Source organism: Peromyscus eremicus, chromosome 3, assembly GCF_949786415.1.
Source record: "Peromyscus eremicus chromosome 3, PerEre_H2_v1, whole genome shotgun sequence".
Lineage (NCBI taxonomy): Eukaryota > Metazoa > Chordata > Mammalia > Rodentia > Cricetidae > Peromyscus > Peromyscus eremicus.
In genome coordinates, this window is record NC_081418.1 from 53,350,427 (window position 1) to 53,376,210 (window position 25,784).

Genomic DNA, 25,784 nt, shown 5'->3' on the forward strand with positions numbered 1-25,784 from the left:
ATATCTCCATTCTTCCTCATTATTTTTCCCATTACGCCTTTGTCTAGAGATAATCCATGTTAATAACATGTTGATAACAGTAACAACTGCTCTTATATAAAATGTCTTGTGGGATTGTATAAGACTTTTATTTTGTATGCTATGATTTTTATTTCCTAAGTAATTTTCCATTTTAAGACTATAGATCTTTCTAGAATATTTTAGCTATTATTATTGTTATTATTTATTAGCAAATGTTAACTATACATAATGACATGTTTATGGCATTTTCATACTCGTATATAATTTGTTTTGATCACACTCACCCTGTTTCTCTCTTTCTCCTGCTCCTGCTCATCCTTCTCTTCATAACCAGTCTTCTACTTTAATGTCTTTGTTTTTGCTCTCCAATGAGTTTGGTTGTGCATGGTGCAATGCACAGTTAAATGCAATGGTGCATGATCATCCTCCCAGTAGCTACATTTTTTAATGTCTTCTGTTTCCCCATCAAAAATTACTTACCTATAGATTCTTGGACATGGGATGGGCCTCATGAGCCTCTTCTCCCTAGCAACCCTTAATTGCCTCTTGATCCACAGAGATGGGAGTGGACTCATGGACGTTTCTCCTTTTTCTGAGAGAATGTTGATGGGCTCACTCTTGTGCAGGTAATCATAGCCACTGTGAGTTCCTGAGCACAGTGGCCATGCCATGCCTGGAAGACAGTGATCCACAATGCTCTATTCCTTCTTCTGGCTTATGCATCCATACTCCCCACTCTTCCCACCCTACCTGCACAGCTTCTTCAATGCTCCCCAAGCCTTGGAAGAAGTGGTATAGATGTTTCTTTCAGGAATGAGCATTCAATTATTTTTGTTACTTTATGAGTCTCTGCAGTAACTGATGCCCACTGGGGATGGGGGTGGGGATGGGCAAAGCTCCTTTGACTAAAACTGACAGCAGTACTAATCTATGGACAAATATTTAAAAGGCAATTTGATAGGAACAACATGTTAATTTAGCAAAGCTAAGGTCATCCTCCGGGCCTATAATGTCCCCAGCCAAAGGATCGGACTAGGGTAAGAACATCAAGTATGAATTCTCTCCTGTGTACTGGACTTCAGATCAAATCATGTCATGGTTACCCCCATGACTGTTATGCCACCCTTGTCCTGGTAGGCTTATCTTACCTAGCAGATCGGTATAGTATAGCATACTGGGTCCACAGCAAAGTAGGATTATGGACGACTTTCCTCCCCCAGCAGCCTGTAAAGTACCTTCTGACACCAGAAAAGCTAGTCACCAGGGAGGAAGCTTCCAGATAATTTTCAGCTTGAATTTCTCTCTATATCCTACAATCAGAGTGTAATGTCATCAGCAATAGGGTCTTTCTATCTTGTTCTGGTGGGCAACCAAGAGCCAATTGTTTCAGGGTCCATCAAGACCTCCCTGACAAACCACTGTAGCTCAACTCTGGCACAGGGATTTTCATTTAAATACTTTAACAACTTTTGCAGAGTACCACCATTCACTGTAGGTGAAATTCTAAACTGTCTTATTAAATAAGAAACACAGATTATAAATAATTGATATCCTGGAACTTCCCAGAAATTCTATCTTATTCACCTGAGAAAACCAACTATGTTTTTCCAGACTAAAACTTTGAATCATGTGTCTGGTGTACATGAATGGAGGGACGATTTGCCCACTTGTTCTGTAAATAGTATTTCAGCTCCTCTCCTGTCACATTGGCTGATTTTTGCCTTCCTCGTTATACCTGCCAGACCACGAGCTGTAATAACACCTGCAGAGTTCTCTTAATTAGAGCAATCATTTCTCAGGGTCATCCGACATCTTCTCACATGTTCTGGCTTTGATGACCTCCTCTTTATGAGTGGACTTCAAATGTTTACGTGTTCTTCACATGGGTTAGAATCTGCAATCCAACATGGCTCCCCTCTCCCATTCAATTCTGCGGCTTTATTCACTGTTATACTCTCATCTTTTCAGTAAAGAAGTTCCAAAGTTAAGTGAATGGAACATTTGTAAGCTGTGATATAATGGTATACCTGAGTGTGTGAACGAGTGGGTGTCTGATTCTTGTGTCTTTTCTTGGGCTCTTTTCCTTTTCTTTGTTAGTTTTGTCCATCTCTGATGTGTGGGTTTTATCTTGTTATATTATTACCCCTTAGATACCTGTTTTTTGTTTTGCTTTTTAGTGAAAGACAGATAAGGAATGGATCTGGGTGGGAGGAGAGGTGGAGAGGAACTAGAAGTAGAGGGAGGGGAAACTATAATCAGGATACATTACATGAGGAAAAAGAAAAAAAACAGAATGGCTTTCCATGTTCATAGGTAGACTAGAAAGAGAGTTAGACTAGAGAAAGGGTGTGTGCAGGCTCTTGAGTTAGAAATGCTCATCTCAGTTCATCTCCCCCTATCTGTGGGCACCATGGCCTTTCTCATAGTAGCCGAGTGCACAGTGTTATCCCACCTCTCTTGGCCTTCACTGTCCAGTTAGGCCATGAGAGTTGCTTTCTCCCATAGTCAATGTGCTGTGTGTAGAGCAATGTCTTGGCTGCTTCAGAAGAGTCTGTGAAAGAGGAAGGACTAGTGTGCCCCTTGACTGGCTATATCCCCGGAATTTTCCAGATTATTTGGATTTTGAGTGAAAGGATATGGTAATGCATTGCCTGATAATACTATATTATAAGCATTTAAAAAAATCTTCCTTAGCATTATTGTGCAATTTTATAACTTTTAATTGAAAGGTAGAACATGAGTGCTTTAAAAAAAATCCCTTTGATGAATGTTATTCCCGTATTCAATGTTAATATTTTCTTTGACAAATAGCTTAAAATAATTTATTATTTAAATTTATATTTCATGGATTTTGAAATTGAACATTTTTCATACAGTAAATGCTAAGAAATAAGTTCCTCAGTTGTCATTTAAAATTTTTTATTTCACCATTTTTTATGTTTGTGTGTTCATAATTTTTTTCTCTACTTAATAAGTGTTACCTGAGGCTGGAGAGCTGGCTCCGTGGTTTATATTGCTTGCTGCTCTTGTGGAGGACATGAGTTAGTTTGACAGCACTCATAGTGGGTGGCTCACAAGTCTGTGACTCCATGAACTTGAAACCGTCCTCTAGCCTCTTTGGGCACTGCACTCATGCGAAAATGTACTGGCCCCTCAAATGTACAGAATTATGAAACTAAAGCTAAAATAAACTATATGTTTCCATTGTTTGAAATATTGGAAATTGTGAGCTAGCTTTCCTTCGTTCTCTTTCTCTCTCCTTTCTTTCTTTCTTTCTTTCTTTCTTTCCTTCTTTCTTTCTTTCTTTCTTTCTTTCTTTCTTTCTTTCTTTCTTTCTTTCTTTCTTTCTCTCTCTTCCCTTCCCTTTTCCCTTCCCTTCTTTTCCCTTCCCTTCCCTTTTTCCTTCCTTCCCTTTCCCTTCCCTTTTCCCTTCCCTTCCCTTCCCTTCCCTTCCCTTCCCTTCCCTTCCCTTCCCTTCCCTTCCCTAAGACAGGGTTTCTCTGTTAACAGCTCTGGCTGTCCTGGAACTTTGCTTTGCTTTGTAGACCAGGCTGGCCTTGAACTCACAGAGATTTACCTGTCTCTGCCTCCCAAGTGCTGGGATTAAAGAAATACACCACCACTGCACAAAACTGTGATCTTTCCATCCACTATTCTTATGAAACTCATGTCATTTTTTCTTTTTACCTCAGAAATAAAATTATGTATTTACTTACTTGTGCATGAGGTAAAAATTAGTGCTTTGGGACTAGAGAAATGGTACAGTGTTTAAGAGTATTTGTTACTATTGCAAAGGACCTGGGTTTGGTTTCTAGAACCCACAGAGTGGCTTACAACTATCCATAACTTTAGTTCTAGGAGGTCTGATACCTTCTTCTCAACTCCAAGGGCACTAGAGTCTAGTTCTCAATATGTGGGTTGACTCCTTTTGGGGGTTGAATGCCCCTTATATGACAGGGGTTCACATATCAGATATCCTTCACATCATTTATTTTTAATTCATGGCAGTAGCAAAATTATAGTAATGAAGTAGCACCAAAATAATTTTATGGTTGAGGGTCACCACAACATGAGGAACTATATTAAAGGGTCATAGCATTAGAAAGGTTGAGAACCAGACATATGTCTGGTGCATACAGATACACATGGACAAAACATAAATAAAAAATTAAATCTAAAGATGTTTAAAAACTGGTGCTTTGATCTATGTATATGCTATATAAATATTCAATCAGGCTAATTAACATATCTATCACTTCACCAACATATTTCGTAGTAAGGTGTTAAATTATTTTAACAGTTTTATAATATATAGTACATTATTGACTGCAGTTAAAATTCTCAAAGAACTAATAAAAATATTAAAAAACTCAGACTCTGAAAAAAATGCATAAACATAGAGGTTTTGCTTTGGAGACAGGAATTTAGTGGGCATAGTTAAAGGCAAAGATACCTGCAATACTGAGAAAGAAAGAACGGTAGCAGAGTCTAGAACTAAAAGTTAGCAAATTTGATCAACCTTTTTGAAGTAGTTTAAATGATTGAATAATAAACACATAAACAGATGTTTAGCTTCACTACTCATCCAGGATGCACAAAGTAAAATCATAGTGTGATAGGAGAAGTAAAAGTTATAAATAAGCATATTTATTTATGACTTAAAAATGAGTGCTTTGGATCTAGAGAGATGGCCCAGAGGTTGAGAGTATTTGTTGCTATTGCAAAGGACCTAGGCCTGGTTCCCAGCACCCACACAGTGGTTTACAACTGTCCATAACCCCTAAGGATGGCTACCATCAACACAGAGTTAAACATGCTGAGGAGGCAGAGAAATTGGAATCCTCCTTCACTGCTGTTGACCGTAAATGAAGGCTCATTTTTTAGAAATTAACAGTTTAGCCGTTTCTCAGAGTCAAACAGAAATACCACTCCTGGTTATTTCCCTGAAAGAACTGAAAAAAAAAGAGATGTGAATTCAAACAGTAATTTAAGTATGATAATTCATAGCAGCACTGTGCACAGTGGTCAGAAGATGAAAATACAGATGTTCATAATTGATAACTCGATACCCAAATGTCGTCATCTATACACACAGCTGAGTGTGACTCAGCCACATAAAGGAGTGAACTATGGCTACAGATTACAAGGTTCAAGTTAAAAAAACACCATGTTAAGTGAGAAAGACAAGGTATTTCTTTTATAGGTCTACTTATGTGACATGTCCAGAGCTGGCAAATCCATAGGTAGACAGAAAGCAGGATAGTGGGTGTTGGGAGCTGGGAAAGCAAGTGGCTGCTTCCTGGCAAGAGGATGATTGTTATTGTGGCATTGATGAAAATATTCTGAAGTTAGACAGATTTGAGGATTTTGTGATTATACCAAACTCCAATGAATTAAATGGAAAAATACATGAACCGTGTTACATGAATTTAATCTTTTTTAAAAAAAATTATTAGAAATTCACGGTTTCCCTTCTACTGACTCTTTGAGAATATTTCTAACCTATGAAATAAAACTTGCATTGCTCTTTTTATAGTTAGTGTTTGTTTTGTTGATATGACAAACTTGAGATCTCCAATATTTGGAATAAAATAATTGCCTTTCTTTTCTCTTTTTAGAAGAAATAAAATGCACACGGGTGTTTTGCCTGAGCAGGTGTCCATGCACCCCATGTGTGCAGTGACAGCAGAGTCAGAAGATGGTGGCAGATCACAAGGGACTGGAGTTGCAGATGACTGTGGGCTGATATGTGTGCTGGGAATGGAACCCAGGTCCTTGGTAACAACAAGTGCCCTTCACCACTGAGCTGTTTCTCTAGCTCCCAGACGAGAGACAATTTATTTACATTAAAAGAGTCGTTTTAGACATTTGTCAGCATCCAGTCACTACTGCTTTGCTCTGTTCTCCAGGATGTTTAGTCACCACTGCTTTGCTCTGTTCTCCAGGATGTTTAGTCACCACTGCTTTGGTTATTCTCCAGGATGTTTAGAAGCTACTCCCTCACCCGGTACATGTGTTAGAGAGGTCCAAATTGTTTCTAACGAGGAAAGGATCCTTTCCTTGCTGCATGCCTTGACTCACCTCTGATCATGTGTGGTTGAATCCTTATTATCAAGCACAACTTTTGAATATATCCCCGACTTTTCATAAGTCTAATGTGCTTACTGTGCAGAGAGGCCCTGATTTGGTGTCTCTCTGGCTGCCACTTGCCTTCCCTGCAAGTTGGAAATGGAAAGAAGGCAAGGGAAGCCCTTGGGACTTGCACATGACCAAAGCTCACTCACTAGGGCTGTAGGGATCATGAGCATGACTGGCTCCTGATCTGTGTGAATTCCACACCCTAGTAAGATGGGCTGCATCAAGTGGGAATTATATGACATTTATTCCTCTGTCCTACGGCCAATTTGATCAATAGGCCTAGAAAATTATATAATTTACGACTTATTTTCTTCTTCCTTTCTGTCTGACTTCTATATATTTGGAAATCTTAGGCATGAAAAGGATCTTGACATAAATTGTGTGCATGTCTGATTAGAGTAATCTTCCTTTCTAATTAGTATTTCTGATGTGTCATTTTTCTTTCATTTAAAAAAATAGATATATTTCATTAAATTTCTTTGTAGGTTAGATCATTTTAATTTTGTGTAATTCACTTTCTTTGGGATAAGGAAGGGATCAAAAGAATAGAGTCCAGAGTTAAACATCTTAGTTCTGTTTTTTTTTTTTAATTTTTATTTTGCAATGCAATTAAGTTCTACATACAGGCACAGATTCCCTTGTTGTGCCCCCTCCCGCCCCCCTCACCTTCCCCCCAGCCTGCCCCCCATTCCAATCTCCTCCAGGGCAAAGCCTTCCTCACAGACTGAGATCAACCTGGTGGACTCAGTCCAGGTAGGTCCAGTCCCCTCCTCCCAGGCCCAGCCAAGCATCCCTGCATAGGCCCCAGGTTTCAAACAGCCGACTCATGCAATGAGCACAGGACCCGGTGCCACTGCCTGGATGCCTCCCAAACAGATCAGGCCAATCAACTGTCTCACCCACTCAGAGGGCCTGATCCAGTTGGTGACCTCTCAGCCATTGGTTCATATTTCATGTGTTTCCGTTTGTTTGGCTATTTGTCTCTGTGCTTTATCCGACCTTGGTCTCAACAATTCTCGCTCATATAAACCCTCCTCATTCTCGCTAATTGGACTCCCAGAGATCCACCTGGGGCCTAGTCATGGATCTCTGCATCCAGATCCCTCAGTAGTTGGATGAGGTTTCTAGCACGACAATTAGGGTGTTTGGCCATCCCATCACCAGAGTAGGTCAATTCGGACTGTCTCTCAACCATTGCCAGCAGTCTGTTGTGGGGGTATCTTTGTGGATTTCTGTGGGCCTCTCTAGTACTTTGTTTCTTCCTATTCTCATGTGGTCTTCATTTACCATGGTCTCCTATTCCTTGTTCTCCCTCTCTGTTGTTGATCCAGCTGGGATCTCCCACTCACCCAAGCTCTCTTTCCCTCGACCCTCGCCCTTCACTACCCCCACTCATCATGAATTAGTTCTGTTTTAATTCAAAAGAGCATATATATCACAGTTACATGTGCATGTGCACATACACACACTTTCATGTCACCCACACATGCATACCATGAGGAGCTGTATACCCCAACACACTTATATGCACACCATGAGGAGCTATATACCCCAACACACTTATATGCACACCATGAGGAGCTGTATACTCCAATTCCCACTATGAAGAAAGATGGCTTCTTTACAGAATTGCCTCCTAATTCTTTGACTCAAAGCTCTTCATCAGAACTCGACTCAGAGCAGCCTTCACATCCTTGTTCCTCAGACTATAGATGAGAGGATTCAGCATGGGGGTGACCACAGCATAGAAGACCACTACCAACTTGTCCTGCTCAGCAGAGGCTGTGGAGGTTGGCTCCATGTGTGTGAAGAGGGCCATCCCATAAGACATGGAGACCACAGTCAGGTGGGAGGCACAGGTCCCAAAGGCTTTTTGGCGTCCCTGGGTGGAGCGGATCTTCAAGATGGCAGCCACAATGTGGGCATAGGACAGAGAGACCAGGCAGCAGGGCACCAGCAACACCACCACACTAGAGGCTAGTATCACCACCTGGTTGAGGGTGATGTCCACACAAGCCAGCCTGACGAGTGCCAGTGTCTCACAGGCCACATGGTTGAGCACATTATGCCCACAGGTGGGAAGGCGCATGGTGACTGCTGTCTCCACAGCAGAATTAACAACACCCACAAACCAAGAGATGCCTGCCAGAACCATGCAGAGCCTTGGGCTCATCACCACTGTGTACCGTAGGGGATCACAGACAGCCACATAGCGGTCATAGGCCATGGCAGCCAGCAGCAGGAACTCAGTCCCTCCTAGAGCCAGAGCAAAGAAGTGCTGAGTCCCACATAGGGTGAAAGAGATGGTCTTCTTCTCCATGAGGAAGTGTGCCAGCATCTGCGGGACCCCACTGGAGGTGTAGCAGATGTCTACCACTGACAGGTGGCAGAGGAAGAAATACATGGGCAGGTGGAGTCGTGGGTCCAGTGCAATCAGGAGGACGATGAGTCCATTGCCCAGCAGAGTCAGCAGGTATGTGGCCCCAAAGAGGACAAAGAGTCCAGCTTGGATGTGCTTGTCACTGGAGAGACCCATTAGGATAAACTCACTCACCCACGTCACGTTTTCTCTCTTCATGGAGCAGCTGGGCCAGCTGGCCAGGCGTAGGGGAAGGAAAGTCAGGGAGGCCAGTACAGGTGTCACCACAGGTCTTGCACTGAATCCTAGGTTATGACCAGAGCTGGACCTGGGACCATAGCTTGGTTCTTTAATTTAGTGATGAGGGAATAAGGTAATCAAGACAATGGAGAAAGGGAGATATGGCTGCTGACACAAATGTATGGGATTCTGAGGAGCCAATCCCACTTTAATCATCCCTTTATGTCTAGAACTCTGCGAGTTGAAACTATACAGGGAGTAATCAGTCTGTGTAGAAGGAAAGAAAACAAACGCAATGGATGGCGGGAAAGAGGACAGCATAATACAAGGTTTAAAAAATGAAAGTGAAAGAAAAAATACTCAGGAAGGAGGATGTAGAAGTAGAAAAGGTTTTAATGGGAAGTAGGAAAGAAAGGCAGATTCCTCAATGTCAGATAGCAGCTGGTGAAGTCTTATAGGTACCACCGGGCATGAAAGGGATGCTTCTGAATTCCTGAATGCCATTTTGTAAGCATCCATTCGGTCACACTTCTTGCTCCCAATGAGCCCCAGTCTAAACGATGGTGTAGAAAGAATCCTCTCACATCCTCCTCACTGCACCCATCATCCCCGAGGAGGCATCTCTCTTTGAGATGAGTATCTGCTGTGTGCCGGAAATGATGTGGGTTTTTTTTGTTGTTGTTTCTGTCTGTGAGAAAAAAAAACAGACTCACAAGTCCTGCTCTCGTGGTTCTCATAATTTAACTAGGGACACCGAGATTAATTTAAAAATTATAAAAATTAATTAGATTGTGTTAAGTGCTATGAAAGGAACAAGGTCAGTACTTGGATAATTAAATTTCAGCCTTCGTAATTAAATTACCATTGTGGATATTCCTTACATCTTTATAACATGTAACTTATACAGTAAGTTTTGAGCATTTATTTAAATTCGGAAGAATGTGATGAAAGGGTAGTGTGCTGAGAGTTTCTGGTGAATGGTGGGACCAGACACATCGACACCAAGCATGAAATGAGGAGAAAGCTCTCAATCCTTACACTGTTGTGAATTCTCCTTTCTCATCTGAGTTTGCACTAGACTGTCGACTCTCCATCGTGGTGGCTGACTGGTTCTTGGGAAAATCCAATTGAATTCCCTAAAATTTCTTACTGGCAGTATAATCTTTAGGTATGATTCTTTTACTCAAAATCTTTAATGGGCAAATAACTCATTTATTGAAAAATTTATTGAACACACCAGGCTCCATGCTCTCAGCCAGTCTTAGGGAAACCTTACCTTACCTTTCAATACTAAGACTCCTTACTTTGAAAATCAGTGAGTCCACAGAATCAAAATGGAAAAAAATGACTTTAGTGCAGTCTTGGAAGTCAATGATCTAGTTTGTGCATATACAGCTAAACAATATAAATACTGTATATCATCATTAATACAGCTAGAACAGAGCCACATCATCAAATATGAGAGTTCTGAAAAGCATAATACTATCCTGATTTTCCCTGGCTGGAAACAGAGGGTAGAGTCCCACCTAAGTTTTGCAAGGGGGAGAGTAGAGTGTTTCTTGACAGTACAGGCATCTCTGGCCTCCCTTTGTCTCTGATCCTGACCAGAAGATATCACTGTGGCATCTGTGAAGGGTAGAAAGTGGCTTTGGGTTTCCAGTGAAGGTTAGGGAATGGTGTTGGGCTTAGGGAGGTGCCGGATGGGATTCAGAGCTCTATAACCATCCAGAGTCCGTCCACTGAATCAGCAGAGGCAGTGGTTCAGTTTGGACTCAGTACCATTCCCAGATCACTTGTTGCTGTAGACAGAATCCTCATCTTTCCACTAGAGTGAAGGATCTAGATTCTATCCGTATTGTGGTCCAACCTGCTAGAAGTGGAAGGAACCATAAAGGTCTCATCTCCTTCCTCTTATTTTATACCTAAAGAATCCATGGGGCAGGCTGAGGTCACCTTCCCAAGTCTCAAACCCACCTGGGGATCAATCTGAAGCTGTGCTTATGATCTCAGGTATACCCTAGCTTCTCAGTGAAAGGCAGAAATGGTTGTTAACAGAGTCCAAGGAGAAGGATACTTGACGGCCATAGATAGTAGGTTCAGAGTGGTATCTTGCCTTATAGAGCAGGCAATGCTTTGAATGTGCAGTCAGGGAATCTGAGTTCCAGCTTACCTGTTTGAGGAGGCTGCCCTGTTACAAGCTTCTTGACTTCCCCACCCCTATTTTATTCATCGGAAACATAAACAATACCTAAAGAAAGCTTTCTGCAGAGTGTGTTAACTAAGGTCAGATGAACCAATGAACATGAATGCATTTTGGAAAAAATACTCAGTAACTCCTTACTGGACACTGTTCCTGCACTCAGAAAGTCCACATCACTTATCTATCTACTAGCACGAGGAAAAGTGACAGCAGGAAGGACAGAAGATCAGAAAGATAACAGAATGGGGGAGAGGCACAAGATCATTTACAGTAAGTTCTGATGACTAAACTTAATTGCAAAAGCCATGTTTCAAGACATTTCAAAAACCAAGGTAGAATCTGTCTATTCAGTGTTAGCTCCACTGTTGCATAAAGAATGAACTCAGCATCTATTTGTTCTAGTAATATTTTGTTGTTGGTTTTATATAAGGACCAACTTTTCTTGCTATATGGTCTTGTTCTGAGATTCTTCAGATAATGAGAGAATTTCATTTCACCTTTCTGAATTTGGTAAACATATACGGTGTTATACTGTGTACTGGTGAGGACCTGGCCAGTGATAGGAGCAGAGATTATAAGAGTCAACAGGTGAGTGAGTGCTCTGAAACTTATTCTTACAAGATGGAGGGAGAGGTTGTGTTACTATGCCCTTATCAGAGGAAGTTCCAACATTCCCCAAGTAACTGAAGACAGGTCCTGGCTGTTTCCCAGGCAGTAGAAACATAGAAGTTACAAAGCAAAACTAAGAAACAACCAATGTTTGCTTCTCCAAACCGGAAGTGATAGCAAGAATGGTAGGACAAGGGGACCTGACTTTCTGCCTGTACAGAATTTCATCTTTGTATCATTGGGTAACTTGCACTATTTCTGTAGCACAGATTTTTTTCATCTTTTCAATTAGTACACAGGATTTGGTAAACACTAAAATTCCTTCTAGTTATAGAGGTTTGTGATAAATTAAAAATATTTATGGAATTTTAAAACAGCATATTAGGAAAACTTAATTCTCTGGTCTTTCATCACTCTATACATAGACAGTAGAATTGTTGGCAAGAAGTAAGGGTCAGGACTGGGCGACGGCTCAGTGGGTGAAGGAGCTTACCGTCAAGTTTCACAGCTTGCCTCTGGGACCCACATGGTAGAAGAGGGACCAACTCCTATACAAGTTGTCCTCTGACTTCCATTTGCATGCCATTTTCATGTGTGTACATACATGAATAAATAATGAATTCAAAATAAGTTTTAAAATGGAGTCACTAAGTTTCCTGTCAGGATTCAGGTCACATGTAGAACTATTTTTTTGGAGAATTTAATAAGTGGAATATCTTGTATTAAAGACCAAAGACCAAAGAAATATGGATAAGAGGACATATCATTAGAATTGGTAAAACCAGTTGGTCCAAGAGTAAAACACTTGTCCTCTGATACATGAGCCTCCTTCCAAAGTCCATCTCTCATCATTCCTACAGTGTGATATTCACTAACAAGTTTTTGTTTTGTTTTGTTCAGGATTAAACCTGCTTTAGTTCCTTAAAAATTATGCTTTTGATACTTGACAGTTGAGAATATTTACTATTTTGCCTTTTGGAGAAGATGGGTTCCACACCATTCTTTGAGTCATTTACCAACCATTCCTTCTTACTCCAACAGTTCAGATGTTTCAAGACCAAGAGAATAGCCGTTGAGCTCCAATATTTTGTTCCAGGATTGTTTATCTATGTGTTTAGAACATTGCAGTTGTATTGTGTATTGGATGACTGACTGGGAAGGAAGACTTCATGGAATGACTTACATAATCTAAGTCACAATTTTAAAAATGCCGAGCTGCAGCCAGTAACAAAAATACATTAGAGATTACAAAAGCAGTTCTGGGTACTCCTTCGTCTCACCACCTCCTTTGAACTTTCCCTGTGGGCTAGTCACTGAGCTGAGTACTCACATCATGCACACCACTCATTGAGGCTGGGCATCTGGCTCATCTCTTAGAAAGTCCTTGAGGCACTTGCCATTTGTCTTCTTAGGCATGGAGGTTTTACTTTGTCAGTCTGAGCTGATAACTTCTCAGAGCTTAGGGATCCCCAGAGGGCAATTACTTTCTCTTGGTATGTTCTTTTACACTCTTCCTCCAGTTACATCTCTGTTACCCAGCATCCCTTCTAAAGTTCCCTTTGGGATCAACATTTTGAAAGCCTCTTACCTCAACTTTTAATTGTCCTTCTAGTTTCTAGGCTAATGAGACTATCTCTAGCTCATTTTAAACTCAGGGACTTTTGGCAGGAGTTTGGATAAGGAAATTGTTTCCCTGACCTGGTAAGAGGAATTGCAATAAATTGAGCAGTAGAAGACTAGCTAAATCTGAGATCCTGATCTGTCTTCTACAAGGATATGATAAAAACACCCCCCTTCCAGGCTGGAGAGATGGCTCAGCCAACAAAGGCTAGGCTCACAACCAGAAATACCCCTTTCCTTCCTCCTCACAACTCAACAGTTAGTGACCATGGTGTTGGAAGTATGTGCAACACAGTAGAACTGCCATGTTCAACACAGTGGAACACAACTTCACAATCACTAACATGTTCTCAGTCTCCTTGGTGTTGTCTCCTATATCACCTTTCCATTATGTTGTGCTTTCTTTGCATAGTTGGAGTTCATTAAGATTTTTCTCTTTTTGTGAATCTTGATCTTGCAGAGTTTGGTCATTTCCACAGCTTTTCATCTCTCATAGTCTTGTTAGAAATAGTAGCAGTGCTGTATAAGGATTTTTTTTCTTTCACCATTTACCGATCCAGTGTGGAAATAGGACCTGGGTTTTTGGTTAGGTGAGAAGAATAAAACAGATATTATTGTGTGATATATTAAAAACTTTCAATAATAATCAGGCAGTATTAAATGATAAAGCTTTCATGATATGCATGATCATCACTTTAGTGACAATGGACCTGAGTACATACTATTGTTTTACCTCCTCCTCCTCCTCCTCCTCCTCCTCCTCCTCCTCCTCCTCCTCCTCTTCTTCTTCTTCTTCTTCTTCTTCTTCTTCTATTTCTTCTTCTTCTTCTTCTATTTCTTCTTCTTCTTCTTCTTCTTCTTCTTCTTCTTCTTCTTCTTCTTCTTCTTCTTCTTCTTCAGATAATCCAGGTTCATCTCTGTTCCTTTCACCACTCTGCTCAACTTAGGACCCCAGAGGACTAGAAGACTTCCCACCTTTGAGGTCTATGGAACTTGTAACTGGGAATTGTAGCCAATAGAAAAAGGGAAGGTAAAAATAAAAAAGAAATTGGACAGCATCATGAGGAAGAAGAGGAAAGAGGAATGACTGTTGAGAAGTTGGACTCCAAAAGGCATCTCTTGTATGAATTGATAGAATGCTACCAACGACAAAAGAGAAAGACTATTAGGTGTCATTTTCCAGAATGAATATGATTGGATATAATTAAAATGCTTCCTTGCTTACAAAAAACGCATGATATCTACTTCCCCATGCATTTTGACATCATGACAGATGATATGTAACTAGATAAAAGAATGTAGGTTGGAAAACGGTAGAAAATATGTCTGAACAATGAGATGACTACAGAAATCTCAAATGTAGAAAGTCAGTGGCGTCCAGGAAGGATCCACGCGTTATCTCTGGGTAATAAGATCACAAATTATATTTTCTTCTTTGATTATCAATACTTATAAATGTGCAAAACAAACACACACATATACATTATCAGATAGGTATCCAAATAAAATGAAGAAAATCATTAGACCAGCCCTATCTTTGTATAATGGCGCAGTGGTTATTAAGAAATTAACCTATTGTTTTAATAACCAGTGTTAGTGAATTATCTTTGGGAAACTGAGTGGCTATTAAGGGTTAAGGGAAATACGTATGTTCTGGGCACAACACAACCATTATACTCATTAAATCACAGCAGCTTTCAGTTGCTTGCACTGGTCCTGGGCCTGCACAAAATTGGGCCTGACAATAGTCATTCATTGAGAGGGAGGGATCAATGGGGCCCTACCCCTACCTGCTGAACTATTCCTTACTGATGGTTTCTGGGTGAGGGACAGTTATTGTCTTCAGTAATCATTGGTAAGCCCGTCATGCTTCAACGGATAATTCTAATCTCATGGCTACATAGATGACACTTGTTAAACTCAATGGGTCACAAAATAAATCACGAAGACATAAATGTGAGAAAAGGATTTATAGGGAAGAGAAGGTTGAAGAGGGATGGGAAGAAGAAAAGAGAGGGTAAGAGTGAGAATAACTAAAATGTGTTAGAACGTTTATGAAATTGTTCAAGAACAAATTCAATTAATAGAAATGTATAAAGAGGGGGAAAGGGTGTAGTTAAATGTGGTTAAAATTGGATCACATGTTGGCATTCCAACTGGTGTTGTCAATTTTCAGGTCTTATTTTGGCAACCATATAATGACAATACCAGTTGACATATCAATGTAAGTGGAGAAATCTCAGAACCCCTAGGCGAAATGCTACAGGCAAATATGGCTGCTGAGAAAGGAAGGGAGTGTCTCCTCTAGAAACATTACCTCTGATTGTTATCCAATCCAAAGTGGTCAGCCCTAAACACATACACATATGAGCAACACTGAAGGGACTCAGCAGACTGTATTTATAAATTTATATTTTTATATGTAACAATAATATGGCAAGCAATAGTGACAAATATATGGCATGAATACTCTCCCACCCACATTATTCATGCACACAGGGTTAGAAGATGGGGTCAAAGTGGGTGCGAGTGATGGAGGCAGAGTAGTTGATGATACATTCTGCCCCTCTTCTTCCTCAGTAACAATGGTTAAGACTAGAAACAGGTCCTACACAATATCAGCTGCTGAGTTTCTGGGCCCATGGCTTTCCCTGGAGTCTACTTCTTTTCCAGCAAGCTTTGGTCACAAATGTGCCTTCTAAGTGCCCAGTGCAGTCACCAAAAATGTTTCTATGGATGAGAAGGACAATATGAGACTTGTAAGGAAGGAAAAGAAGCTGGATGAAACATTGGGGGAAAACTCTTTCAATCTCTTTTCCTTAGGGGGAAAAAGGAGGCAATTGAGTGGGGCTCAGAGAGTAGAAGTGGTGGGGCCACCATTACATTCTAGGTTAGAGCAGGACTAGAGCTGTTTCTCGATTACGTGATGTGTTTTCGTCCCACAACAGTAAATGTGTTGTCACCCATCGGGCAGGAGAGAATGGTCACAATACCTCATGGGGAACAGAAGACAAGTTCAACTTATGGGTAGGGTGAGGAAATCCTTAGATTTACAATGTTGTGCCTGTGAGCTAGTTGAGGCTTCTGGTCACCACAAGATTATGCAGCAGCCAGGCTGAAGAACAGGACAGAACGGCTAGTGGACTAGGAGTTGAGTCAACAAATCAACCTCTAGCTTGAAATGTTGTCTGTTTCTTATAAAAGTTTTGAAATTTTGGGTCTTACATTATGGTTTTTGATTCATTTTGGGTTGATGTTGCAGTGGGTAAGTGATAAGAATCTAGTTCCAGTTTCTACACATGCATCTAATTTCCCCAGCACCATTTGCTGAAAAGGCTGACTATGTATTCCTTACCCATGTCAAGAATCTGATGGCTGACATTACATGGAATTATTTTTGTCATTTCTGTTATGAGCCTTAGCCTGTAGCAGAGTTCTTTCCTTGCTGAATACCTTGATTCACCTCTGACTATGTGTAGTGTAGCCTTCTGGTCAAGTGTGTACTCTGAATGCATTCCTGAGGGTTAGTAAGAGGATATGGTTAGGCCCTATTGTTAAACATTTGTCTGAGGTCTTTAATGTGCGACTTGCTGACCTGCCATTTGCTCTCCCTGAAAATTGGCAGGAGAAAAAAGGAAAGGGATGCCTGTGGACTTGCTCATGTTCAGAGCTGTGGAAATCATGACTGTCACTAGCCTTAGATCCTGTGTGTGTTCTCTACCCTAGTAAGATCGGCTAGACCATGTGTGAGTCATGCGACTCATGAACTTCTATCTGTGTATATGTGTGTGTGTGTGTGTGTGTGTGTGCTTCACACCCGTGCATGTACTGTGTGTAAGGACTTATGTGCAAGTGTATGAAAGCTAAAGAACAACCTTGGATATCAGCCTATGTGGCCAATCCTTTGGTCAATGAGCATCAGGAATATTACTCTCTCTGCCACTCCACTGAATTACCAGTGTGTTCTACCACACCAACCTTTCTTTTAAGTTTTTAAAAATGCTTTATTTTATTATTATTTTATGCATGTGGGTGTTTTGCATTTATGTATGCTGTATGTATATGCACCACATGGTGCCTAGTACCCACAGATGCTGGAAGAGGGTGTGAGATCCCCTGGAAATGGAGTTACAAACAGCTGTTAGCTGCCTTGTGGGAGCTTGGAACCAAACTCAGGTCCTCTGTGAGGGCAGCAAGTGATTTTAACTTCTCAGCTATTCTCCGGGCCCCAAACCCATCATTTGATGTCAGTTATGGGCATCCAATTCAGATTCTCACGCTTGTCCAGCATGTGCTTCACTGACTGACTTCTATCCTCAGCTCAGCTTTTGTCCTTCAGACCTAAAGTCTGTTGATTCTTCAGGCACAGACAAGTTTGAAGCTTGTGGATTATTATTTTTCTTTTCTCATGGACTGAAGAAAAGTTCGATATACATTTACAGACTTTAGAAAGGAAGAAGACTCCTACTGTTTGCTTGTTCATTGAATGATTGATTGATTTTGTGTATGTGTGTTGGGGCAGGTAGGAGTGTATCAGGGTAGATTTGTGGAAGTCAGAGTGTAGCTTGTGAGAATCAGGCCTTTCTTTCATCATGTGGGTCCTAGGGATCAAACACAGGCCATCAGGCTTGGGGGCAAGTACCTTAACCCACTGAGACACCTTGCCATCCCAGGACTAGAGTGTTGACAAGATAAGTTGTGGGCGTTGCTCTGATGTCTGAACCAGCTTTCCCTTGGGCTATATTGTTTTCTCTCTTCCTTTCAGGTAAGAAAATGCACACATTTCATATAACTTTCTCCATAGTGTTTGTGTCTTAAAGGTGCTGTAATTTGTTTTCTCTGAAATAAAATGAGGGTTAAAATAACCAGAGACAAAATCCTGTTTTCTTTTACCTCCAAGAAGCATCATGTAGATTTAGGTCCTGATACCTATGCTCTTACACACATATACAGTCACACTTAAGGGCAGGTCACATGAATAGTTCATACCCTGATGCTGGCCAGGATGGGGATAGTAAAGTCAATGATAGGCATTGGTATGTGTCTGTCACATACATGACCTGCCCATAAGCATGTCCACAATCTTCAGAAGAACACCTCTTCCTTTAGAAAATCGTCTCCTAATTCTTTGACTCAAAGCTCTTCATCAGAACTCGACTCAGAGCAGCCTTCACATCCTTGTTCCTCAGACTATAGATGAGAGGATTCAGCATGGGGGTGACCACAGCATAGAAGAGAACCACCACTTTGTCCTGCTCAGCAGAGGCTGTAGAGCGGGGCTGCATATAGGTGAAGAGGGCCATCCCATAAGACATGGAGACCACAGTCAGATGGGAGGCACAGGTCTCAAAGGCTTTTCGGCGTCCCTGGGTGGAGCGGATCTTCAAGATGGCAGCCACAATGTGGGCATAGGACAGAGAGACCAGGCAGCAGGGCACCAGCAACACCACCACACTAGAGGCTAGTATCACCACCTGGTTGAGGGTGATGTCCACACAAGCCAGCCTGACGAGTGCCAGTGTCTCACAGGCCACATGGTTGAGCACATTATGCCCACAGGTGGGAAGGCGCATGGTGACTGCTGTCTCCACAGCAGAATTAACAACACCCACAAACCAAGAGATGCCTGCCAGAACCATGCAGAGCCTTGGGCTCATCACCACTGTGTACCGTAGGGGATCACAGACAGCCACATAGCGGTCATAGGCCATGGCAGCCAGCAGCAGGAACTCAGTCCCTCCTAGAGTCAGAGCAAAGAAGAGCTGTGTCCCACATAGGGCAAAAGAGATGGTCTTCTTCTCCATGAGGAAGTGTGCCAGCATCTGCGGGACCCCACTGGAGGTGTAGCAGATGTCCACCACTGAGAGGTGGCAGAGGAAGAAATACATGGGCAGGTGGAGTCGTGGGTCCAGTGCAATCAGGAGGACGATGAGTCCATTGCCCAGCAGAGTCAGCAGGTATGTGGCCCCAAAGAGGACAAAGAGTCCAGCTTGGATGTGCTTGTCACTGGAGAGACCCATTAGGATAAACTCACTCACCCACGTCACGTTTTCTCTCATGGAACAGTTGGACAGGTTGGCCAGGAGTGGAGGAAGTAGAGTCAAGGATAGGCAAGTAAAGATATCATTATAGATCTTACACAACGTCTTAGACTAAGGTTGAAACTAGAGCTGGGACACAGCCTGGTTCTTTAACCTGGGTGGTTATGGAAGGAAATTGTGAAGACATTGAAATGACTCCCCTGAGAAAATTAAGAAAAAGGAAAAAGGGAGGTGAGGGCAAGAGACTGGCATGGTGACACATTCCTCTAATCCTATCATGTGAGAGTTGGACACAGGAGGATCAGAGTTCAAGAACAGTATGAGCTACAGAGGGAGTTTGAGGCCTATGAATCCCTATCTCAAACAAACAAGTAACAAAATAGATATTGGAGGAAGGGAGAGTGGGCTTCCCATACTAACATATAAGTTTCTAAAGATTAGCACCCTTGATTTGGCCATTAATTTATATCAAGCATCTTGTGCAATAACAGTTACATAACAAGTAATCAATCCATGTGGAAGGAAAGATAATCCATAAAAGGGGTGGGGTAAAAGAACAGAGTATTGCAGAGGTAAGGAAACAGTAAAGGAAAATAAACATCCAGGAAAAAAGACATGGTCATAGGGAAAGTAGTGAAAGTGAACAGGACAGAAAGGCGGGTTCTACAATATGGGGTAGCAGTGGTCCCGCCTTCCCATCAAACACATGGGGAGAATAGCGACACTTCAGTGACTTTTGGCATCATTTCCTACATCTCAGTTCTATTGTTATTCATGTTTCTTGCACATCTAGGTCAGGGCCTGTCATGGAATCCTCTCACATACTCTATTTCATGAATCAGGGCTGAGGCTTTTATGTCCCTGAGATGAAAATCTATTAAGGAGCTGCTGTGTTCCAGGAAATGTGCAGGGCATTTTTTATCTGTCTGTGAGCACAGTGATAGAGAGACATGGGACTTTCTTTCTTGGATCTTATCATTTAGGGATGTAGAGATTAATTTTAAAAGTTAAAAATAAATAGACTTGTGCTAAGTGCTATGGAGAAACACGGTATTAGACTTGGCTAGCTCAATTTGAATCTTGATATATATATTCCTTTTATCTCAGTAACATGCAATCTAGACAGTGCATTTTAAAGATCTTTAAGTAAATGATGAGAGAGTGGTGTGCTGGAAGGTTTTGGTGAACAGTGGCACTCTTGGATACTGAGCATGAAGGATTGGAAAACTCTCCACCTGTGTACTGTTGTGAATTCTCCCTTTTCAGCTGGGTTTGCCGTAGGTCATTGTCCTTTGCGGAGAATGACTGTTCCCTGTATAAGTCAAAGCCCTCAGATTTGTTTTTAATAATTTCAATTTTTAGGTGTATTTCTTTCTTTCAAGTATTTATCTTGCTAGATCTATATTTCATTTATTCTTTTACTCCTTTTAATTTCATTCACAAATACAACATTCTTTTTTTTTTTTTTTTACCCCTTTGATTTTTCAAGACAGGGTTTCTGCGTTTAGCCCTGACTGTCCTGGAACTAACTTTGTAGATCAGGTTGGCCTTGAACTCAGAGATCCACTTGCGTTTGCCTCCTGAGTGCTGGGATTAAAGATGTGCAATACCACTGCCCGGCTTATGTAACATTCTTTAATCAAAGACTCCTCATCCTTTCTTATTTTGTTTCCATATCCACCAAATCTTTCTTCTCCCCGAGTCTCCATCTTCCTCCTGTCATGTTTTTCTTATGAGTTTGTGTCCCAGTGCATTTAACTAGGGTTGCCTTCATGAGCGTCAGTTGGGGGATTATTTACTTGAGTTGGAGAAGTGTACCAGGCTTATTGTTGCTCTATTTGCAATGGCCAGCAAATGGAATCAGCCTAGATGTCCATTAACAAATGAATGGATAGTAAAAATGTGGTACATATGCACAGTGGAATTACACTTGGCTATGAAAAAATAAAGTTGTAAAATTTCAGGTAAATGGATGAAGTTAGAAAATAAACTGAGTGAGGTCACGTAGGCCCCCAAAGACAAATGCCACATGCTATATCTCTTACATGTATACTAGCTTTGAACATTTAGCATCATGTATTTAACTATCTGTAGAGGCCAGGAAGATAGAAAGGGACATTGGAGATGATTCCTTAAGGGAGGGGGGAGAGTAGGACAAAATGATATGGAACTGAGGGAAGAGTACAAGGGATGAAAAGGTCTGAGTGGGATACGAGTGGGGACGGAGTGGGCTAAGAGAAGTTTGGAAGGAAGCTTAACTTATTTTTCCACTTACCCTGATGAAATACTTACTTTTGATATAAAACATGCATTTTAAAACATCAACGGTTCCACAGAATAAAATAAGAAAATTTAAAAATTGGACCCTGGTGCATTCTGTGGAGGCCAATGACTTTGGTATATGTAATTCATTGTAGCAAAACAGGGGACAGATGCAACATATCAAAATTAAGACAGCTATAGCAGAGCCACAGCATGAAATATGAGAGATCTGAAGAGCATAATTCCATCCTGATTTTCTTTGTCTGCTAACAGTGGCTGAAGCCCTATCTAATTGTGGGAAAGAGAGAAGAGAGCGCTGAATGGAGCAGGACTCTGACCTCTCCTCAGCTCTGACCCTGAGTTTGTAAGTGTCATTCACTCCTTTTCAGTTTTATTTGCATATATAATGTTCTTTGATCAAAGCACCCCCATTATCTTCTCTTATCTTGTTCCCATACTCACCATGAAAGTGTCTCTGGTCAGAAGGTATCTCTGTGGAAATCATGAAGGATAGCTTTGGATTCTCAGTAGTGGAGTTTAGGGAAGAGAGTCAGAACCTAGGGAGGTGTTGATTAGAATTCTGAGTATGCTTTCAGGGAGCTTGTGACAGTTTACAGATCGTGTCCTCTGAGTCAACAGAGGGAGTGTCTCGGTTTGGACGTGTTGCCAATCCCAGGTTACTTATTGCCACGGGCAGAATTCTTACTTTCAGATTGGTGAGAAGGATCCAGATTCCCTCCCAACTGTGGTCAAAAGTGTGGAAATGAAAGAAACCACCTGGTCAGAATTCCTTCCTCCTTCTTTATACATAGCAAATCCAAGGGTTTGAAAGAGGTGATCTGCCTATGTCTAAGATCCACCTAGGGACCAAGATAAAGGCAGCCTGCCTGAGAACAGAACGGCTCAGGGAAGGAGACTCTTGTGCATTGTAGATGGCAGACTCACAACAGTATACTGCCCAGCAGAGACATGCTTTGGAGAACAGGCAAAGCTTTGAATGAGCAGTCAGAAAATCCAAATTCTAGTCTTCCTGCTTCAGGAGTGAATTACTTGACCTCCATAACTTCTGATTCTTCATCTGAAATGTGTAGATGATCATGATGATGTCATCCTTAGAGGTTTTGAATATATATCAGATGAACTAATGAATATGAATTTGTTTCTTCAAAGTACTCAGTAAAATCTTAAAGGGTGTGATTCTTGCACGCACACCAGTATACAGAAGCCCCCTGTACTGGGGTCAGTTCTGCCCAACAACGTGAGGACAACTGACAGCAGGAACAAGTGCTCTTAAGATCAGGAAGGTGGTCTGCAATAAACTGTAGGGAGTAAACCTAATTGCAGAACTCATGCAGCAATGCATTTCAGAAATTAGTCCACACTCAGTGTATAGCTGCACACTTTGCACACAGCACGAACTCAGCATCTTTTTATTCCAGTAACATCTTGATGTCTGCTGTAGATCACGATTAAATTTTTTTCCCTTGATAGCTGACCTTGTTCTGAGCTCTTTTGGACAATTAGAGAACTTCATTCCACTTTTCTCAACTTCATAAACATTTAGTGAGGGCCTGGACAGTGGTAAGAACATGAGTTACATGTGTTATTAAAAGAGGGGTCCTCCAGAAGCTCATCCTGGCAAGGAGGATAGAGAGAGTGAATCACCATGCTCTTATCCTTCATAGGAAGCTTCAGCAACATTCCAGTAAGAAAGACTGGCTATGCCAGCAAGCAGTAGATATACTTTACACAGCAGTACAAATACTTTATACAGTAGATATAAAATAGAAATAAAAAACCACTAATATTTTTGTTTCTTTGGAAATATGTTTGAAGTTATAATATGGTAAGACCTGCTTGCAACCGGTATTAAATTCTATTTACACATCATCTGGTTAGCTGCTGTATTTGAAGTATGTATTATTCATTTGAAGAGTGACGGTGTTAAATTTAGTGAACATTAAGATATCTTGTAGTCCTACAGGTTCATAATAAATTAAGCCACATATATTATAATTTGAAGCACCAAAGAAAGTAAAAATAAATTATTTGGTATTCCTGCATTTTATGCACAGCTAATAAAATTGTAGGTTAGAAAGCATTAAGAGTCACTGGGTTTCCTATTGAAGCATTCAGACTGAACATACAATTGTTTGGGGTGGTGACAATAAATAGCACTTACAGTTTTTAAAACTAAAGACCAAGGAAATAATAATACAGCCATACAATTAGACATGAGGAAACTGTTAGACTAAGCCAAAGTTATAATAATCTTCCAGGATGAAAGCCTTCTTCAAAAGTCCAATCTTGATAAAAATCCAGGGTGAAAATTCTACTAGCAACCAATTTTCTATCAGATATAGGGTTAAATTTTCCTTCATCTTATAGGAATTATTCTTCCAAATGCTGAGACAATTCACCATTTTGTCTTTAGAGAAGGCAGACTGCCTTTGGATATTCTACCAACCCCATACCTCCTCCATTCCTTCCTACTCCAACATAGGGCAGATGCTTCAAGCCTAGAAAGTACCTTTTGATTTATACTATTCCATTCTGCAAATCTGCCCACATAACCTGAGCATTTTGTTTAGTGGTCCATTGTTGGGTAACCGACCTAGACGGACTCTTCAGTAGCCTGAAATAAATGATTTTTCTTAATAAGTCACTAGAGGAAGCCAAAGAGCCTCTAACTGTACCAGCTGAGAGGTAATAAGAGCCATGTCGGCTGTACAAGAGGCTTTGGTGACAAACTCTCAGCCCCTGCTCTGAACTTTTCCTGTAGAGAACCGCTGGGGCTGAGTGCTAACCTCACACACAAGATTCACTTTGGCTGGGCAGGTGGCTCACCTCTTAGGAAGCCCTCAAAGCACCTTGTTTCCTCTTCTTGGGTGTGGAGGTTTTACTTTGTCAGTATGAGCTGCTAACTTTTCAGATCTTAGGGATCCCTTGAGGGCAATTATTTACCTTAAAAAGTACTATTCCTCCCCTAGCTACTTCTCAGCAACTCTACCTCTGTCTTCTAAGTTCCCGGTGGAATGAACATTCTGAAAGTGTTTTACCTGAACTTTTAATTGTCCTAGTTTCTGGGTTAAGGAGACCATCCCTGACTTTTGAATCTCTCACTGCCTTCCAAAACTGTTGCATTGCCAGAGACTCTTCACAGGAGTCAGCAGACACAGATATTTGTCTCCATGGCCTGCTTACTAGGGATTGAAAGTAATTGGAATTTACTGTAAAATCTGAAATGGCTAGAAAGAAACATAGTAAAACACTTCAAGACACACACATACAAGGAAGGACTTTCAGAACAGGACTCTGACAGTGCAGGGAATAACCCAAAGAACAGATAAATGGGATCTCATGAAATTAAAAAGCTCCTGCCCAGCTAAGAACACAGTCTGTAGAGAGGAGACAGCATAGAGTTGAGGAAATCTTTGTCAACCACTTATCAGTCAGGCAGTGAAATATAGGATATGTAACTAACTACAAAAAGCAAACATGAATGAAATAAATCTTCCAAACAATAAATGGGCTAATTAATGGAACCAACAGTTTTCAAGGGCGAAATCCAAATGGCAACAAATACTGGCAAGCTGGTCAACATCCTTAGCTATCAGGAAAGTGAAAAAACTGCTTTGACATTCTCTTTCACCCCAGTCAGAATGGCTATCATAAACAAACAAACAAAAACCAACCAAACCAAAAAAAAATAAATAAATTCTAGCAAAAGTTTTGGGAAAAGAAGAACCCTTCTATACTACTATTGGAGGTGTAAACTTGTGCAGGCACTGTGGAAACCGGTGTGGAGTCTTCTCAAAAAAGTGAAAATAGAGCTACCAGGACACCTAGATCTGTCCTACTCTTGATAGTATACTTGGAGGAATCTAAGTTAAAGTACCTTGGCAATACTTGCACATCTGTGTTTACTGATGCTCTGTCTAGAGTAGCTAAGGTACAGAACCAAACTAGATGTCCTTTAACAGATGAAAGGATAAAGAAAACAAGGCACACATAAATGATGGAATTTTAATCGGCCACAAGGAAAAATGAAATCATGCCATATGAGGAAAACGGATGAAACTGGAAACCATTATGTTAAGCTAAATAAACCAGACTGAGAAAGACAAGTACTCTGTGTTTCATTTTATGTATTTCTATGTATGCACATGTAGATGCATATATATTCACTTATATATGTCTGTGTGTAGGTCATGAAATAGAAAGAGAATCACGAGAGTAGAGGAAAAGATTTTAATGGTGGGGAGAAACAGAGAGGGTAATTTAATACATGTGC

The 25,784-nt window shown here is 41.0% G+C and overlaps 2 protein-coding genes across 2 annotated transcripts; both read right to left on the reverse strand.

Moving 5' to 3' along the window:
* Positions 1-7,795: 7,795 nt before the first annotated feature.
* On the reverse strand, positions 7,796-8,737 carry LOC131905783 (olfactory receptor 2F1-like). Its single transcript, XM_059256595.1, has one exon. The coding sequence runs from the start codon at positions 8,735-8,737 to the stop codon at positions 7,796-7,798; it is 942 nt and encodes a 313-aa protein (XP_059112578.1).
* A 9,570-nt stretch (positions 8,738-18,307) lies between these two features.
* On the reverse strand, positions 18,308-19,246 carry LOC131905784 (olfactory receptor-like protein OLF3). Its single transcript, XM_059256596.1, has one exon. It carries the CDS (start codon positions 19,244-19,246, stop codon positions 18,308-18,310), a length of 939 nt encoding a protein of 312 aa, XP_059112579.1.
* Between the last annotated feature and the right edge of the window lie 6,538 nt (positions 19,247-25,784).

Coding starts and splice junctions, on each gene's coding strand:
- LOC131905783 (XM_059256595.1), bottom strand. CDS start 8,737: ATGAAGAGAGAAAACGTGACGTGGGTGAGTGAGTTTATCCTAATGGGT.
- LOC131905784 (XM_059256596.1), bottom strand. CDS start 19,246: ATGAGAGAAAACGTGACGTGGGTGAGTGAGTTTATCCTAATGGGTCTC.